Source organism: Nesoenas mayeri (assembly GCF_963082525.1).
Source record: "Nesoenas mayeri genome assembly, chromosome: 6".
Classification (NCBI taxonomy): Eukaryota; Metazoa; Chordata; class Aves; order Columbiformes; family Columbidae; genus Nesoenas; species Nesoenas mayeri.
In genome coordinates, this window is record NC_137545.1 from 26,367,034 (window position 1) to 26,387,651 (window position 20,618).

Consider the following 20,618-nt stretch of genomic DNA (forward strand, 5'->3'; position numbering starts at 1 on the left):
ATTATGTTGTGCAAGCCACTGATTATATGACCAGCTATTTGAAAGTTCAGATAGTCTAATTAATTCACACAGGGATTAAAAAAAGCAGTAAATAGTCCAGAAGCTGGCAGGGGGTGTTGGGGGAAGAAAGAGCAGAAAAGAAATAAGAAATAAGTGAGATAAGGAAATTGATAACGTATTGTGAGAAATAACAGATTTCAGATTCCAAGTTTGCAGTTACTTGTATATCACTTCTGCCCAGGCAATAAGATACTGCACTGTAAAGAGAATTTTCATGTCAAAGATGCACTCAAAATATATTGGGAAAGTGATCATGACAATGAACTAGATAACGGGGGATTTGTATAGTTTAAAAGTCTAGAGAGCAGAAGTGCTCAAGATACACATTAAAGGAATTTGAAATGTACTGAAAAGAATCTAAGGTAAGTATGAAATATAAATAGTGGTTCAACAGGTCTTTCTACCTCTCAGAGATCTAAAAACTAGACTTTTACAAACTGCTTGTCCGCTGTAATCTGGAAGCTTTAAACATTATTTCCATGACCTTGTTGTTCTAGACTAGTCCAGATATTTGACAACAGAATCAAACTAAATGTTAGAAACAACTGACATGACTTTAACAGTGTGCTTTATATTGAAATTACAGAACATAACTTCTGGAAAGGGACAAGCATTACTATAAAGTAGGAAGTAAATGTGATCACAGCATTACCAGTTTATACGAGTTTTGTTGGTGCTTCTATATGAAAGGATTTTACTGTTAGAAAAGAGTGTTCCATGTTCATTGTCCATTTTCAGGACTATATTCCTATTTTGGTAGGGAAACTTTTCCAAAGCAAAATTTTTTTTAACCTTTCCCATAAGCATACTATTTACCTGTTTATTTATGTATTTACTAGATAACTAGTATCACATTAAATTTCACCTTTCAAACTCCATCTCCTTGGTCTAAATGTCAGTGTTCAGTATTTTAAGAAAATGGCAGAAATTACTAGATATCAAGTTTTACTGGCACAACATAAGTAATGAAATTTTTTAATTACACATCATTACCTGTATTTCACTATACTGCTCTAAAGTGAAAACAATTACAAACACCATGATGAAAAACAATATCCAGCAGATGGTCTTCATACCCTTCCTTGCCAAAACACCACTTCCTTTTATTAAAGAATGGAAAATTTTGTGGTGAACACTAAAAAAAAATCCCTATCATTTGAACATTATGCCATTAGTTACTTGGATCAGTCTTTCATTTATTACAAGTTTGTAGCAGGCTTAGTAGAATAGGCTTCTCTTCTGGACACAATCTTGCAGTGTACTAAACAAATCATAATAATTTGCTGATCTGTATTGCGTCTCATAAGCATCCTTCATATGCCTGCAAATTCTGCCTACCTTTCTTTCAACTAGCATTGTTATTAAATACATATGTGTATGCATGTGTGGAGAAAGAAAAATAGTGCCTGTGAACTCCATTGACATACAAGCTGGAAATATATGCATGACAATATTTGTCAATAATTCAAATATATGACTGTATAACTATTTCAATAGTCATAATTTAAAAGACATGTTATAGCTTGTAGGTATACAAACAATAAATATCCTCAGGTTAAGAATACTTGGCAACCTAGATATAAGAAGATGCACACAACACACCTGCCCAGTCATTAACAGGTTATAATTAACTTCATGGACTACAGAAGGACTTTTGAGGAGAAGCTTCAACAAAGATGGGTGCAGTAGGAGAAAGTGCACAATTGACAATATGATAAATAGCAACTGGGAAATCAAAATCGATACTGCCAGTAGAGTAAATACAAAATTCAACTTTGTGGTAAAATACCTCTCTTGGAAAGGAAAAGACAAGTTGTAAAGCTTTTAAAAGAAAGACTAGGAGTTTGTATTTGAGAAGATCAGCGAACAGACAGCAGGTGATAAGCCAAGATGATATTAACACCAGTAATCAAGTGAAGCAAAGCTCGAAGTACTAAAGTCAGACAGGCAGGTGAGATCATAGGAGTCATGGTGTTGAGATGAGCAGGGCTTCAATCTGATTTATGGCTACGTGGACAAATAGGAACTGTCAGACCTCAGGACTGCATAGAGCAAGAAGTGCACATCAGGGAAGAAAAAAAAAAAAAAAGAAAATAAAATGTAGAAACTCTTTCTGGATACCACTGAAGACCAAGAACATTTTCTGAGATAGGTAGAGTTTAACTGGAATGGGGGAAGACCACTGAAAAAATAAAACAGTGACTGATACCTTCAAAAAGATCATCATCTGAAGTAAGGTGTGGAGGAGGATGCAAAGGCTGAAGATGGATTCCTCAGAGATCTGAACACACACCTACATACAGAAAGAGGAGGAGGGGGAGAGGAAGACCCACCCAATAAGAAACTGAGTCTGAAGAGAAAGAGAAACAACAAGGACAAAATGACAAATGTCTAAGAACAATAAAATTTAGTGAAGGCTATAACATAGCATTGGAGAGAGATGACAGATGGAGTGGAGGAGAATAAAGAACTAGCCTGGAATTACTCCAGGAAGAAGTGGAACATTAGGGAGCTAAATTTCAGAGTAAAAGACAGAAACCAGAAGTGCACAGCTCTGGAGAGGCATTGGAAGACAAGAAATGAAGACAATTGTACAAAGCATAGCAAGGAGGTAGGGAGATGAGAGAGGTCTAGGGATAGGACATGAATCTGGTTAAAAGAAACTTCTGAAGTTAAGGGTTGGTTTGTGTTGTTTTTTTCTTAATGTTGGAGACTTGGACATATTTCTTGTGTATGAAAAGCAATTCAAGGAGAGAAACAAATTAATAAAAAAGAACAGCAGAAAGTCAGAAGGTGTAATGGGACAGGGACAGGTTGGTTGGAACAGGTTCAGAGACTACAAATAAAAATCTTAATATGTTTCAGAAAACAAGGAGGAAGCTTGAATTTTGACCTTAGTTAGTTAGTTTTAAGAAGTTCACCTGGAGAAAGGGGGGAATAGATGAGCTGAATGAAGGGCTATATGATTAATAAAAAATACAGAACAGACAAAACTGCAAGTAAAAATACTCGGACGACAAAAATCCCAGAGATTACAGAACTACAGTAAATCAGCAGAATAAAAAGATTTTTCACCAGAGTTAGTCAGCAGCATCTCTGAAGCATGGCAGATGGCATAAGGAACTGAGAAAGTCACGACTGAGAGTCAGTCAGGACCATGAATTGTCAGAAGGTTTTGGAACTGTATAAGAACAAAAGCATAGAGCCTAAAGGGAACTGATAAGCTGACAGAGGAAAAGTACAGAGGAATAAAGGAAATAAGAGTAGAAAACAAGTACTCAAGATTGACAAAACAGAGTTTTTACAGAAGTCTCATTCTTGGAGGAAGAATCAAAATGTTGAAAAAGTTCAAATAGTTATCACAGAAAAGGAACTTAAAGAATACGATGCTCAGAGATGACCAACTCAAGGGTGTGCTGATTTGGCACACGGGATACAATTCAAATGAGAAACAGCACCAGGACAGCTAAAGAGTCAGATGGTTATCTGTATGGAAACTGAAGGGTGAGAAATTACAAATGGAAGAAAGTTGCAAGTCAAGTCAGAGAGGGAGATGGGAATAGGCAGTTGTGTGCATGCAGACTGTAAAAGTGTCAGAAAGGCAGGCAGAAGGAAATTCTACTGGGGAAAAAAAAAAAAAAAAAAAAAAAAAGTACTAGGAGCAGGGACAGCTTAGGAACAAGAGCACAGAAGTATCAACTTCTTTAACCCAAATTCAGAGTGGATATTGTTGGAGGTAACATTGCCTGCGGAAAAGACTGTATATGAGGCAATGTTAAGAAACAAGGGAACAAAGTTCTGTGAGCTGGAGAGAATAGCAGGAGTTCTTTGAGACCAGTAACATTCCAGAAAGATCACGAAAATAAAAGGAAGAGCAGATAATGGAGGAAATGAGGAGATTTGCACCTGAAGGAAAAAAGGAAGTGACAGGAATGGCACAGAGAGGAGGCTGAACCAGAGGCGGATATAGTTTAAGGGAAGATGGAAAGGACAGAGAATATCAAAAGAAGCTTAATCTGGACATGGGTAGATATAAGAGCATGAAAAGCATCAGAAAGCACAGAGCTAAACAAGCACCAATAAAGCAATGAAAAATAACAGGAGAAAGGAAACTACTATACTGATTGTTGCCTTTTCATCTAACCTTAAACTTCTGTTATCTGAAGCTGTTACACATACTCTCTCTGACATATAGTAGCTGTTTTAACAAATTACATGGTGATTTAAAATAGTAGTTGATAAGGACCATTTGCTATGACACAGTTGTACTAGGAAAATATTTAATCTACTGAAGCTTATTGCATGCCAGGTCCATACATATAATCAGCACCATTCGGGGTGCTTTATACTTGTAAACTCTGTAACTACATTAGAAGTTCATGCAAATATACACTAATAAATCTTTTGTAATGTAGAACTGGACTAATCTGAGCCATATTCTCCCAGGAATTTTAATCGTATTTATGGATCGTTTCCCAGAATAGCATACTGATTGTTCAGTTCTTCTCAAGATACAGTAAACAAGAGAGTAAATAATATCACTGGTTAAGTGTTCTTCTGCATTCTTGGACATGCATCTGTCTGGGTTCTTGGGGAGGGAATGGCAGGGTTTTTTTAAGGAGCTTATTTTGTTATTTTAAGCCTACTTACTCTTTTCCAAGCTTAATATCACAGCTAATATATCTGATACTTCGCTAATATGTCTGATACTTAACTTCACCAACAATTACTTTCAAATTGAAGATTTCTGAAGGCAAAGGCCTGCAAACAGAATGAGACTAGCCAATGTATTTTCAGCAATACCTATACCAGGAAGTTACAGAGTGCTTTTAGTCCCCAGATAAGGGTGCAATCAGCTCTGTTATATATGTGAACCACAGATTTCAGTTAACACACTAAAGCTCTAGGAGTTGATCTGCCTCAGAAGAAAAAAAAAAAAATAAAAAAATAAAAAGAAAAAAACTGAATTTAAATTCACTCCTTTCCTGTCACTCTGATATTCTACAAAAGTCACAAATACAAACACTTAAAAAACAAAGGGGCACCAACAGTTAGAAAAGGATTAAGAGTTACCTGTAATAATTTTATTTTCTTTGAAACATTTATGCTTGAGTATAAGCTCATCTCCTGATGTAAACATGGCAGAATTCAAAACTCAAGGAAGCAGGTTTGTAGTACATCAGGATTACAAATCCATTTCCAAGCAGTGGAATTCTCAGTAGACTGGATCATGACAAACAAAGATGTTACTCCGCAAAATGTATGTGAAATCTTACATTAACTTCCACCTTCAAAATTCCTGTGTAGTCAACAGGAACCTAGCAGGATGAGAGCTAGATAAGATTCCAGGTAATTTTTATTTTAAACCATAGCATTGTCATGGACTGCAACAGGACACTTTACAAAGTACATCTCAGAAGAGCTTTCCTCTGCTTAGAAACAGAATAAGCAGATTTTAAACTGGTACAGAGCACAGAAAAGGTCAATGAAAGACCAGAAGCAATAACAGGAAGTCAGAAGAACAGAACCGAAATCTCCCTTGGACCTTTGTCTATCCTTCAAACAAAAAATGCCCAAAGTCTTTATAAGACCACTGAAGACTAAAATTGTGTCTCCCTGTACAGCTTACACTTAAACTGAATTTTTCTGGGAATGGAAAAAAGAAGAGAGAACCAGAAAAAGCAAATGTCCCCACTTCTCCCTTGAGCAGTGGATCTGACTTGCACAGGGCAGCCAGGATACTGCCCATTCACCTCACAATCCTGGGAACGGCCAGTTTAGCTTAACTGGCACTGTCTATGCCCCTTGATTATTCATCTGCTAAAAAATAATAAGGGGTGGGGGAAAGTAGCAAGTGACATATTTAATTAGTAAGTAAAAAATAAGAAATGTCTCCTATTCAATACCATAAAGATCAAGTCAATAAAATCTGTGCATAGCTTCATTAATAGATACTTCTATTATTTCCTTGAAAATGTTATTCATGATTATTCTCATTCTTGTTCATTTTTCATCACCCTGAATCACAAAAGTAACACTCATGCCAAAGAATTGTAAAATATTAGTAAAGGCGTAACGACTTTTTAAATCTGTCCATGAAAAAATGGACACTCTATGAGACACTATTATCTTGTATTTTAAACACTTTCTGAATGTTCCTGCTTCCTCAGTTTTCTTGTTACTGTTATGCTGCATTACCTTTCTGTGAAGACTCAGCCAGCCTAGAAGTAAAGAGGTATTAAATTTGCACATCCTCCCAATACAGCTACTGTTTTGCTTAAAAACAGCAAAGTTCAGTATCTGGGGCGGAGGCAGGAGCTGGTGGAACACCAACTCCAAATCAGAAAATGAACAGCGACCAAAACAAGGATATCCTTATGTCCGCTGTACACATCTTACATTTCCCTGCAGCCTGAATATTAAGTGTAATTGGTTCCTACTTGCCAAAAAGGATAGAGCTGAAATTGGAAAGATACAGAGATAGCCAACAAGAATATCCACTGTATGAAGTACATATAGTAGAAGTCTATAAAAACATGATGGGTATTCAGAGGCTGAGTAGGGAAATTACTCTTCACTGTCTTTTCCAACATAGTACTGAGGAGAGTAGTATTAAATGAATACAGCTGGAGCCAGGTTCAAAACAAATAAAAAGACATAGTTCTTCACACAGTGTATTGGCAAGGTATGGAACTCCAGTGGATACTAAAAGTTTACCTGAGTTCAAGAAATGTGAGGACATATTCAGGGAAGACAAATCTGTCAAAGTTACCAAATCCAAAATGACAAAAAGTCCTAGAGGCATGAACTGAGGTTCTCAAGAGATTACTCAGGGGATCTATAATTGTGCACCAGCCCCACTATCACACATGTTCCTAGGCTTTTGACCAGTATTAGAGAGACAAGATACCGAGCTAGACGGACTTTTAGTCTGGCACAGCCCAACAGTTTTTATGTTCCTATATTCCAGGGAAAGACATGGCAACTGAGGTGTCTGAAGGAAATCTGCAGACCCATGCTGAGATTGATCAAGGGGTCCTCTGACAAGAGACTAGGAAGCTATAAATACAGCAGAATTGCACTAGGAACCTGATAAAGCAAAGAAAATCCTGCCTTCATTAACATGGACAACCTCCCAAAGTGAGGGTTACTGAGCATGGGGCACTTCTTTTGGAAATTATATAACTCCCTGCTGTTTTCTGAGATCAGTGTTGTTCCATAATCGTTTGCTACGTCAGCGTACACCACTGCACCTATCCCGAACAGGCAAACTGCAGACACAGAGGGGAAGATACATGGTGATGAACATGCTGGGAAGGCAGCAGAATCCATTATTGGAACAGCATCACCTCCAGGTCTCAGCCAATTTATAGGATCCTGCTGCCTAGCTCTGTATAGAAGCAGGTGCCAAAAGTGTCCAATGCCAGAGAGCCTGTATCATCTTGGCTATGAGTGAATTAACAGCAAAAGAGATTCTTCAGTTCACCTGAATGAATTTTATGCTGTGGATAGTGGAAGATAAAGGTGCTATTCTTTACATTCATATATTAAATTAGAGATCTACAGGTGTGTAAGTGTAGCCATGCAAAGACAGGAAAATTAAAAGGAAATTAAAGTAGAAATTGTTAGTGACATTTTTATGAACATAAAAAGAGGCCCACGAGGGAAATAAAGTCTAAGTGATTACCAGGGAAATTTGTTTATAGCTGATGATACAGACGTTGCTAAAAATGTAAACTTAATCCCTGTCTTCGCAATTGCAAAGGATACTAAAAAGGAAACAATTTAACACATCTTATCTGTTGAAGCAGTCAAGAAAAGGACCTAGAGCATGTCTTGGATCTGTGCTGAGGTTGCTGCTACTGTAGATGTTCAGGACAAAACACAGTGCTAGTAAATACTTTTGACAGCACAGATTACATCTCTCCTTGGCATCCACAGCAAATATGCATCTTTGCTTTATAAATTAGAGAGGTGAGAGCCATATCTAAACCCTACAAAACAGAAAAGCACTCAGGAAAGAGGCGGAGGAGAGCAGAAGGCAGACTGGGCAATAACCAAGCCCAGTGAGTCATTACAAGACACTCACTAGCAGCAATAAGAAACCCACTCCTGACTACAGGCAGAAGGACTAGTGACAGAACACTGAGATCTGGCAGAGGGGACAAGTCTGGCAAAGGCAACAAGGCAACCAAGCTCCTGGAGAAAGAGGTCATCACTTCCTTCCAGAACAAAAGAATTCCAAGACAGCTTTTCATTTACATATGTTTCACATTTCGCGTGTTAGGTAAACTTTACTGGCAATATCCAGCCATCTCCAATAAATCCTGTGCCCTGGTGATCTAAGAAGTGGTATTTTTGACATGTATTAGCACAATTACCACAACTGTTGTTCTGAAGAGAAGATCCAGTCACAATTACCAGACACTGAGCTTCATCTTTCTGATTGCTCACAGAACTAGGTCTATTCTTGTCATGTGAAATCTAAGCACTCAGGAATAATCCTCAACAGAATATACAATGCCATAAGAAATCACTATAGTACTGTCATTGTTACAAACCTATTGTTTTGTATTTTCCATATGTATTAGACTTTTCTAATGATCATACAGTGTACTCCATTCAAACCGTTACATGGCAGTCAAGACTCAGCTAACACCAACCAACCTCCACGTTCTTATATACTAAGAGTTGACAAAATTTACGTTTTAAGTTGTTATCTGCACAACTCCTATTCAAGACACACATACACACATGAAGTCTAAAATTTATATATTGACCAAAATTTATTTCTGGAACAGGAACTTTCCCATGTTTGAAGTGTTTCAGATAAACTTAGCAGGAAAATAGAAAATAAACACTTAAATACCTTTAAAAACTGAACTAAAGGATGACATCAGCTGCTACAACTGACCTGCATGGCTAACTCTCAGAAAGCCCCTAAAGCAGGGGTGTCAAACTCATTTTCACCAGAGGCTACTCCTACATTTATACAGTCCTAAAATTACATTTGGTGCTTTGAAGGCAACTGTGATGCTGATGTGGCCCCCAGTGAAAATGAGTTTGACACCTGTGCCTTAAAGCATAGTTAATCCCCTCACCTAATAAGGTTGACATCAGGCCTCCACCATGCAAATTCCTATCTGCAAACACACTTCACACCTGAATGGAACTGCTCAATTGCAGCTTCACTCACTAATGCAAGGATAAGGTATTTCTCTGTCATTTCATTTGCAGGGTTCAGGCATAAAAGTGACACTGCTTTTCCTGGAAATTTTTAATCGTGGGATTGGGACATAAACCTGATATTGCTTTTGATAGAATACTTTTAATTGCATTAAATGTGGATGCAAACCATATGGGTATGATTTCTTGCACATATTTTAATGACTCTGTGTGCCTTCATAAAATCTTTAATAAAGAAAATTTAAACAAGTGAACTCATTATGTTACCAGGAGAGAAACAGATTGATCTTGAACCACTGAAGGCTTCTATATACATTTTTGTTTTATTTGAGCAGCCCAGGGGAAAAGGGGAAAGCTATTATAAAAATGAGGCAATTTGTACAATACCTCAACACACCCGCAAGTCACTTAATGTCTGTTTTGCATTTTCCTTCAATGCACCAAACTGAATATTTTGTATCAGTTGATGGTTGCTGCATCAGCTGGGAACATCTGAAAGCTCTGAGCACACTCTGAGCTTCCACTAGTAATTAACAAATATTTTTTGGTGAGTTGACTAAACACAGAACTTGTGAATCCCTGGAGTTCATGTTACCCATAGTTCACCTGTTTTGTTCTTTTTTAACCAGTGAAATCATACCAGATGATATGTATTTTTTTTCAGTTACTTTAAAATTTACTTAATTCAAAATATTAAAGCTTAACCTTTCCCTTTAGGAGTTAGTTTCTGTTTATATCAATTGGCATTGAAGGACACAGATTCCACATAAGACATTTCAAACCAACAGGAGGTTTCCTCAGTAAAACAACTGCTATGAATTAAGCAAAGCTCTTTTCAAAGCTTTTCCTCTCCGTAAGATTACCACCAAACATAAGTATTTGTAATTTTCACTGCATTCAGACCTCATTTTTCATGGACTCCTGTCCACAGTTGCCCATATGTGATTGATAGTTAACAGACAAACCATATTTCCTTCCCAGAGAATGTAATTCTGCCCATCTACTCAGCACTGCTGAGACAGAACTGGAACATTCTGTCCAGTTCTGGGCTCCCTTCTTATAAGAGCGACATAGACATACTGAAGTAAGCCCAGCAAAGTGCTACAAAGGTCCCAGAAGGAGTGGCTGAAAGCGGTAGAGTGTTCAGCCTGGAGAAGGGAAGGCTCAGAGGGGCCTTAGCAGAGCATCTAAGTGCCTGACTGGGGGGAAGCAGCACAGGCTCAGCCAGATGCTCCTCAGGGCTGGCCAGCAACAGGGCACAAGGAAATGGGCACAAATTAAAATAGGAGAAGTGTCACTTAAACTTCATCAGGTATATATATTTTTTAAAGGTATTCAAGAAAGTGCTGCTCTCCCTTTTAGGGTCACGGTGAAATCAGTATGGATGGATGGATGGATGGAAAGCATTATGTAGCTTACTGTGTAGTCTACGTTGATTTTACTAATTAAGAAATCTATTGGAATTTATCAGAATTATGGATCAGCTTATATTTAGCTTCTACTGAAAGAAATCATCGTGAGATCAAAGTCCCTCACCACAGTAGTGTAATATCACTCATGTTAATGTGTTTTTTTCCTATTAATAACTTTCATTGAAAAGTTGAGTAAGGCAAAATAAATACAGTCTTGCAAGAAAACACGAAACAATATGAAGAAGTCACATTATTTATAAGCCTCATAACAAGAGAGTGGGAGCAAGAGAGAGAATGAACTACAGCTGAGATTGCTGCTTCTCTCCAAAATGCCATTCTAAGTAATACAAAACTGTTTTCTTTTACTGCCTTAATAGGGACACCTTCCCTACTCCCCCCTCTTAGGTGGTCCCACTTCTACAGGCATCAGTTGGGATGAACTATGACTCTATTTTTTTTTTAACAGATTACTGTGGTATTATTGTTGGGATTTATTCACAATTTCATATTGCATCCTAGCAAAAGTCCTTCCTTTATTCAGAATGATCACATGGTGATATTCTTGGAACACTAAATGGAATAGACCATTCTAGAAACACTAGTCATTTAGCCATACATTTTGTGACCCTGCAGTTAGCTATTACATATTTATGCTATGTTACTTTATGTTTTAGACTTTCTGCCATGCTTATACTAAGCCTTCCCTAATTCAGGTCATTAGGTCCAATGACTTGCTATACGAATTAAAGTACTAAACACAAAGAATTTTACCAGAGAACAGGATCACCTCTTGGGAGGGAGACTAATGTAGGACAAAAGGACTTGAATTCCTTCAACTCACACTGAAAGTATGTTTTGCTTCTAGCGCTATTTTCCTATTTGTGAATGTTTTGCCACGACCTCCTATTTGTCCTAGTATTGCCATTACCTTAAAAACTGGCACTAAAACATATGAAAAAAGTCAGTAGTGTGGAGTCAGAACAGCAATCAGTAATAAGTAAAAGAACTACACAACTCAGTATGTTTAGAATTGGTAAATGACACAAATATTTGGCTTCTTGCCCAACTTGCTAGTTAACACTGTTCCTAAAACATCCATACAGAGTTTTGTTTCTTTATAAGATCTTTATCTCCAAGTTCTGTAAACAGGAATTTTTAAAGATAGGGAAACATACAGATATGTATTTGTTATGCACAGCCAAAGGGAAAGAATTCTTTAGTTAAAGAGATCCTTCTCTACACAGCATTCCTCAAGTACTGGCACTTGCATTCAGTTTGGTTTGAAGAGGGATGGTATAGTTTTAAAGAAGGCATTAAAAAAACTCCTGCATCTGGATTCAATTACTCCAAATTTGTGTAACAGGTTCCAATATCAGCAAGTATATTTTAAAAAAGAGATATTTTAATTGTCTCTTTTTTCTCGGTGGCAGAGCAGGGATGGTTAAACAAGCAAAATAGTTTGCAGTTTAAAGTTTTCAGATCACTTCAGTCCAATTCCCTGCCCTCATGTGTATATCTCTACCTTGCAGCAACTCCTCCTCCTACAAAAGGACTTCACTTCCTCAACACATTCCTTTGAGGTATTATTCTCTAATTACTCTAGTTGAAGAAGAAACTATAATGGGACTGTGTCCTTCAAGTGAAAAACCATATTCAAATTTACTTGCAATAGTCAGTGATATCATTGTTTCAAAACTGAATGACCTACACAGACACTTCCTCAGGCAAGTGTATCTCATCAATTTATTTTCCTCTTTAGATACAGTTTCTACCCTTAAAAGGCCACAATGGATGCCTATTGCACTATTTGGAGATTATTATTAATGTTGCATTTCAAAAACATCTACAGACCACAGTTTGCAGAATTAACATGAATGATGAAACAGAGTCCAGGAAAAGCACACAGCATGCTGCTCTAGCTTCCAGTTACACAAAATTCCATGGAGATCTAATTATTTTAAATGAGCAAAGGAGACTTCAGGGATAACTTCAAAATACAGGTAGGTCAAGATTTTAAATTAAACTTGAATAAGGAAAACAAAGAAGATGAGGAAAGGGTTGGTCCTCTTAAAAACAGTCCATGAATACCCTGCAAAGCAACAAAATACCATGAAACCAATACTTTCAGGAATTTCATTCCAATGCCAAGAAACAGAATGTACTCATTGTGACTAATACATTAAAATACTGAAAATAAATTCTAACAGATTAAAAAGATCTTGTAGCAAGTGAAAGGTATAGTTAAATCATTCCAAACCTAATCAAGCTTAAAGCAGGGCAGTCTTTCCCCATTATTAATAAGAATGTAAGCTGGATAAGTAGACTGGGAAATAACAAATTATGGCCAGTAAAAGTAATACAACATTTTTTTTACAAACATGTTATTAATAAAAAATGAAAAGACAGACTATTTAGTGAAGCAATTTGCTTCGCATTCTTAAGTTTGGTCTTCTGCGGTCTCCCACACACATACATTTCCAACAAAATGTTATTAAATGAAGGTAAAACTGGAATACAGTTCTAAATGCAAATCAAATCCATGTTTTACATGTCTACATTTCTAGGTGGAAATACAAAAATATTTTTAAATCTTGATCACTGAATCCTGTGCTTTGGGGTCAGGAAATACCACTCACCCCTGCCAATCTGCACTCCAGTTACATGTGGAAATTGTTGTTTCACAAGGGTAAAGCAAGCGACAGAAAAATTGCACACTACTTTCAGGCTTCGGCTCAGCTTTTAAAACACATGGCCAAACACGTTGCCATGGAAATGTACTGCAAATACATCTAGAATTTCTTAAGATGGAGCTGAATATCATTTTTAAAAATAAACTTCTCCAACAATTTCAAATATAATTGTCCTATGCTGTGTTCAAGGGAAACAATGGCTACTACGTAGCATTTATAACAGTATCTCCAGTTCCATTTTGTGCTCCATACATTAAATTAGGCCACTATCTTCCTATGTAAAATACCTGTACACGTTTTATGTACTCTGACTTTCCTACCCATCACCACAATACAGTGGCAGATACAAAATTATCAGCCTTGCAATAAAGTTGGCAAATTAAAAACAAAAAGGATGAGACGTGCTTTAGTAAAATGAATTAGGTTTTAAACAACACTCTAAATATTTAAGTCATTAATCTGCTCTTTTGCAACCCATTAGTATTAGTATGTGTCACTGAGTGTAATAATTAAAAAGGGGAGTTATCTTGCCAAACTTTCACTCTTACATTCAGTGAGCTATTTTTAAAACTGATTTGAAATGAAGGGAACAAAAAAAAAAAAAAAAAACCTACTACTGCAAAATGAAGCAAGATCTGTGCCTGCAGAATAGCTCCGTCCTGTTATACAATGTGAAACGTTGTTTTAAACAACCTGCCACTGTAGGTAAACAGTTGCCTTATACTGCACTCCATACGACAAACACACGTTCACACAATAGCTCTGTGTGCTATGTAAAGAGAAAGCAAAATAAAAATGCAACACAATCTTGTCATTTTACTTTGCAGCAAAGGTATAACCTCTTATCATGAATTAGTTAAAAGAAATCCTATTCACAATTAAAACAGGTTGAAAAAAATATATGGAATAACCTTACATTGTTCAAATAGCAATTAACAAGACAGTAGATTTCCAAGATAAACATTGCTCTGCTTATATAAACAGTCTACCCTATAAATCCTGTAGCAAATCCAGCATGAAGCAATTACACAGACAAAGAGATCATAAATGACCTAAAAATGTAAAACAAACCCCTGTGTTAGAAATATTAGTATAAACTATGAGGTCATACCTGATGACTTAGAGACTGTAATGTCTCACCGGTTCCAAGCTGCATGACCTTTCTATTTCCAGAGACCCCCAAAAATTCCATTTCCTGTCTTACAAAAGTACATCACAGACATATTTATCTTTCAAAATCTTCTGGGTTAGTAGAGAAAGCATTAGCAGCCATTCTGTCCATGAGCAAGTGCTGGAGTCATTACCCTCAAGATATCAGATCTTAAATACAGTTTCCTCCGTGTGCCTACAGACATGCAGTAGTCAAGGAGGCTGACACAGCTATATCACTGATGCTGCTAATGCCATCTGAAAACAGTAAGCTTACTGCTTAAAGCAATCCTGCATCATCCAAACAGAACAAGCCACATCCTTCAATTCCTCACTTGCGTTTTTTATGAAACCTAGCGCTGCCATTATAGATTTCGTTTTCATCTGTGGTCAGCTAAAGGAGAAATTAGATATTATGCAACCAGCTTTGCACTAACAAAGGAAAAACAGCAGATGAAGTGACATATCGAGGTTATCACATTTTGTTTGCATGACCACTCCTCGACAAGGACTATCACCATTCAGAAGCAGCATCACAATCTGATCCAAAGGAAAATTATCAGAAATAAATTACAAACAATTCAGAGGCAGCAAGGCATTTAAATACCTCTGTGGTACTGAAACAGCTATTTTATGCAGCTTTATGAATCCTAGTCCCTATTAAATTGAAAGCATTGCTTGCCTAAGTATTTTTAGTGTTTATTTTCAATAAATTGCATGATCACTGCATTGTTTCCATTACTCCCTGCTAGCAGCCAGAAAACAGCATGCCTTGAAAATGTGCCAGTATTATGACAGCAAAAATGTGTTTTGATATCAAACAAAACAATCATGCATGGGTTTTCTCTGATATGGAGACCTTTCAAGCTAACAAATGTACAGTATCCTCCTTCATCATTTTTAAACTGTTAAGACTACAAAGTAATAATCAGACTTTTTATGAAAACACATACCTGATGCAAGTGAAAGTTAGTATTAAAAATCATTATTTATATTTATTGTTTCTATCATTATGGCAAACTTATTTAAAAAAAAAAAAAAAATCACAGAACTAAGACAAAACGGTGTCATCAAACCAGAAAAAGTTATTAATAACTCCTCTGAATTCTAGACCCACAGAAAAATCACTCATTCACACAGTGAGAAAGTCCCATTGAGGTACTTAGTCCATATTCTTAAACATATAGAACATCTTCTCAATGCATATTGAAATATATTCCTACTCGTCAAACTTTACAGACAAATAATACGTGGAGGAAAAAATCTTCCTTGATTTTACTACAGTTTGCATGTTATTCAAATTAATGTTGATGTCCTACTTTACTTTGAAATATAAGCAGAAGCTGAAACTAGAAGTAAGTGGTTCCAAATTAATTCACCTAGATCCTATTCTGTTATTTTAACATTATTATTATACAGTTACAGTAATTGCTCTTTTGAGTAACTTAATCAAATTTGGCTTATAATCATTCACATTATACAGCTGATAAAAGCAAACTGGTCTCATCCATGAATACCAGGTATTTCCCTTTAGAGAAAGAAAATATCTGCTATCAATTTTTAATTGATTTGCTTCATATAGTGTGCAACTGCCTCAACATAAGGATGCTACATCTACAGGGAAAGGGAACTCAGCCCCACATTCCTACAGGTCTCCAGTGCCGTGTCCAGCAGCCCAGCAGAGACTTCATCAGTGAAGCCCTCAGAGGCTTTGAGATGCAGCAGGGAACCAGATCAGGCCGGACTTGATGCCATTTTTTAGATCCTCCAAGACAGTCCATCTTGAGGCCCAACAATCTCACACTGTCTTTTTACTGCTGATGACAGCAGTGGTCAAGGTGCCACTTCAAAGATTGTGAATGTTCTTGAAAGCTGCCACTTTTAAAGTCTTTCCACAATAACTGATTAATTCACTTTCAACAAAGAAAATAATGCTAAATCTGTGTGCACAGGATATAAACACAAGGAAGAAAAAGGCCCTTCAAAAAACAGGTAAGAGTGATTCAGCAGTAAAAGAAGGGAAAAATAGCTTCCCACATCAGTATGAAACGTGATTATCTCCCAAGGTGATATTTTTATTTCCAAAGCTAATTAAAAAAAATACATCAGCATTACATATTAAGTTATTTACTCCTATGAAAACACTTAGTCTGGAATGCTACATTCCCATCAGTAGCGGCTTACAACTATGTAAGTGAGTACAACCCTTCATCTGTAAGTTGCTGGCAGCCACTTCCAAGTGCCAACAAGCCACCTAACTAGGATACAAAGGACAGGAAGATGGTAAGAAGTGACCAAACAAAAAATGTATGTTGCCAAGCCACCTTTCATAAATATTATGTAGGCTCTCTCTGTGCAAAGCTTGTACTGCAAGTTGATCTCCACTCAAAGAGCAAAAAACACAAGGCTAGGAGCTGTAACCACAGCTGTCAGAAACATCACTTCAGAGTTCCTGCTCACAAGGAGTACATTACGTCTCCTCCAGCTGGACATCTGAAGAATTCAAGAGCAAAAGACAGAAGACTACAGTTCTGAGTTACATTAAGATCTCAGCACAAATTATGAATGCACTGAGAAATACACATTTATTTCTTCATGCATATTATCCCAGCTAGGTGAATCTTTTCCCAGAAGTTATTCCATGCTTTTTCTCATGGCAATAAAATTACTATTTTGCAAAAGTGAAAATTTTAACATTTTGCTAGCAATGCTGTAACAGAGAGAAGGTATAAATACAATACTATTTGGTATAGATATTTATTCTGAAACATGTTAAAGCAAAAATTTGGTAATCCATTCCCTTTAGAATTTCAACAAGTATCACTTTATACCTACAAAAGCACTACTTGCAGATATAGTTTGCTTTTATTTCATTTTCTTCACAGGAAAAGAGAAAGAAATATAAAAAGAAAAAAGCAAATTTAGAGTTCCTGTGGATTATGCAAGGTGAAATAATGGTTACTTTGAATTTATCACAAATCGGCTTCATGTCAAAAAGATCTGACGCAAGCCATGAGCAAATAAAAGCTCTGTCACTCAACTTTTTAAATTAAATCACATTTTCTAGTACTAATGATCATGAAGAGAACATCTGAGGTCAATGAAAGGCATTGCTGATGGTAAAAGTAAGGTGAAATGATGTAGCACTGTATCAAAAGAGCTGGAAGAACAATACTAATACATATTGCTCAGCAGCATTTTGGGGGATCAATTTTACTATATATTTTTATTAATGACAAGAGCATAAGTAATACGAACGATAGCAAAATCACAGCTTGTGTTTGTTCAAAAATTTCTGATACTGGAAAGAACTGCTAAAATGAGAAGAACGGAACATCACCAGGAAGACATGGATTACCTTTAAGATCCCAAGAATAAAACTGGGGTAAAGTTTAATAATGCCAAATGCAAAGATGTGGACTTAATAGATTATGAAGTTTCTGCTAAGAATTGAGAGCTTGGCAGTTGAAAATTACAGTGGATGAAACTGTGGGGACAAAGCTGATCACAGAGTAATTAAGAGCTACCAACACTATGTCCCTATGGAAACGAAAATGAAATTTTAAAATTATCAGGGAAGACACTTCTAGTACATAGACATCAACATTAATGCAATAACATGAAACTCTATTAAAATTGTATTGCCTTTGATTCTGGTCATTCATGCCTAAAAAAGAAATTCAAACTGCAAGAGATAAAGGCTTCTACAATGGTCAGGGAAATTTTGAGAATAAACTCAAAACACTTGCTTAGTTTAGCTTAAACTAAAGACTAAGGGGGAGATCCGTGCAGGTGTCAAGACCGAAGTGCCAAGTTAAAAAAAAAAACCACACATTTGAGTGAAAGAATAATTTTGGAATAAGAATAAAGCCATACACAGTTCTCATTAATGTTTGGGGGTTTTTAACTATCAGAGGTTGAAGGTCTGTAAGAGCAGGAAATCAAACTCAAAGACCAAGAGTGTGCCTTTCACTCCTATGTTTCTACAAGAGACTATCATGAAAAAGCAGACAAGTGAAGAAAAAAGCAGAAGCTTAAGGTACAGCAGAACTGGTATTAAGAAAAAACAGGAGATTGCCCTGGGGCCCAACACTGATCAGAAATCAGTTTAGAACCCAGAATCAAAAAAAGTGGAAAAAACTCTACTCAGTAACAGTTGGTTTATCCTATACTGAAGACACTGAGCTTTTGTCTCAATATGTAGAATGATATTAACAATATAAATAGCTCAGCAATTTCTCTTAACCAAAATAATTCAGCAGTTCTTAAGTTTCTGCTGATTGCTCAGATCAACACAGATTAAAAAATAACTTTGTACTTGAGTGGAATAAGCTCAAAAGTAATTAATGATAGCCCATTCCCCTTTAATCCTAATGACAGGACTGTTTCTATTACCTTCCACTAGTTTACATATATATCTCCTATTTAATTCCCTCATTAAATTATTGGGGTTTTTTTCTTATAAAGTGTAAATATCCTTCTCTAGACAAAAAGGAAAATCATTTAGAAAATACAAGTTTAAATTTATTAACTCAGTAAAAGCTTGTTACTATTTTATGGACATACTTTCTATGCTCTCTCAAATGAGATATTATTCAAAGACTCTCCTTTTGTGATTATTTCAACAGGGGTTATGTAAGTCTAATCAGTTCATCTGTGGACAACCATGACTGTGGGTAAAGGAAACTCAAAACCTTCGTAAAACAAACCAGGAAACAAGCAGAGGCAGACCTGAACCATGGCTGCAGAATCAAGATTTGCAAATGAACTGCTTGGTTCCAATTCTGCCTAACAGATAATATAGTCGTATCAAACCTACCTTTCCAGATACCCACTGGCAGTGTGGCTGTATCCTAGTACAAAAACTCGAGCTCGTATCTCAGGTTTGTCCCTGATGATGTAGATCACTGCACCACATGTTGCCAACAATTTAGAATAATAAACAGTTTTAAGACAATGAAAAGAAAGGAAGATTTCTATCCAGTGTTTTACCCTCAAAAACAAATTTTAAATGTCCAGCATCCCATTTCCAGTAAGATAACATAGGAGAAGGCAGACACATCCTGTCTCTCAGACCGCTGAGGAGCAATCCTATACTTACACTGTATATACGAGATGGCCACTTATATTAGTTCTTGCAAAAATACAGAAAAGAAAGAGTACAAAATCTCCTCAAAGTTTGCAATTGTACATGTATTCTCCTAGCTAATTCAAATTCAGATAACTCATGTATTCTAGAAAATTAGTTGTAAAATCAGATTGAAATGATGAATTTTAAATGTGTATCCAGAAGGTGAATAGGTTCTATTTAAAAATACCATGCCTGCCTTTTCTACCTTTAATGAAAGTAAAGCTTTCCACCTTTTTAAGCATCTCAAAAGAACTGTAACTTACACCAAGACCTGGGAAAACCTTTCTCCTTTTATTAACTAAGGACATGATTGACTAAGAACTTAACTTGCAACCACTGGGGATGCTAGAACTGATTATAAGAAAACATTTTCCCCTCCTCAAAAATGTTATGATGGAATTCGGACTCCACGTTGTACAGCACAACAGAAATTTATTTTCATGATAAATGAAGAAATAACAATTTAATCAAAAAGGCTGGAACCTGTTAGCAAAGTAAGTGCTACCAGCCTTTCCACATAAGTAACAGCATGACAGGCATTGCTGCTCTGGGTACCTCCCAAATATTACACAGTACTGAAGTTGCAACCTAATTATATTGCACACCTCATTCTTTTCTCTCTTTTGATTCTTTTCATCTTTCCCTTGTCCCTGAAGAGGAAGAAAAACTCCTTTTTCTTAAGAAAAAATTGACAGTTCACTAATCCTAGCTTCTCATCTGACTCAGAATAGATCTGACTTTTCTAAATATTTTGCATTTAAAAGTTCTCTTTCAAAGAAGAGAAATGTTAAATTTTGGCATATAATTACCATTATCTTCTTTGCTAGCAGAAAATGATGGCAAATTGCCAAATTGCTTGTCTGCTGTGGATAAGGCATTTCCAAGCTTCCATCCTTCCCTTCAGAGAAAATAGAAGGGGAAGACCAGCCAGGAGAAAGCCTACCCTGTCAGATGATTCTGTAAGAAATAAAATTAATATTCTCCTAGCAG

The 20,618-nt window shown here is 36.4% G+C and overlaps 1 protein-coding gene across 3 annotated transcripts in view; it reads right to left on the bottom strand.

Annotated features, from left to right (window-relative positions):
- Window positions 1-20,618, bottom strand: part of SLC4A10 (solute carrier family 4 member 10) — a gene marked incomplete at its 5' end in the record, with an annotated part of 156,155 nt that overhangs the window by 106,878 nt on the left and 28,659 nt on the right. Inside the window, one exon of one of the 3 annotated variants that reach the window (XM_080346339.1) lies at window positions 14,460-14,540. The exons of the other annotated variants lie outside the window; for them this stretch is intronic. Within the exon in view, the coding sequence (XP_080202465.1) occupies window positions 14,460-14,540 (81 nt within the window). Of the gene's footprint in view, window positions 1-14,459; window positions 14,541-20,618 lie in introns of those variants that run through there. 3 annotated transcript variants of the gene reach the window in all.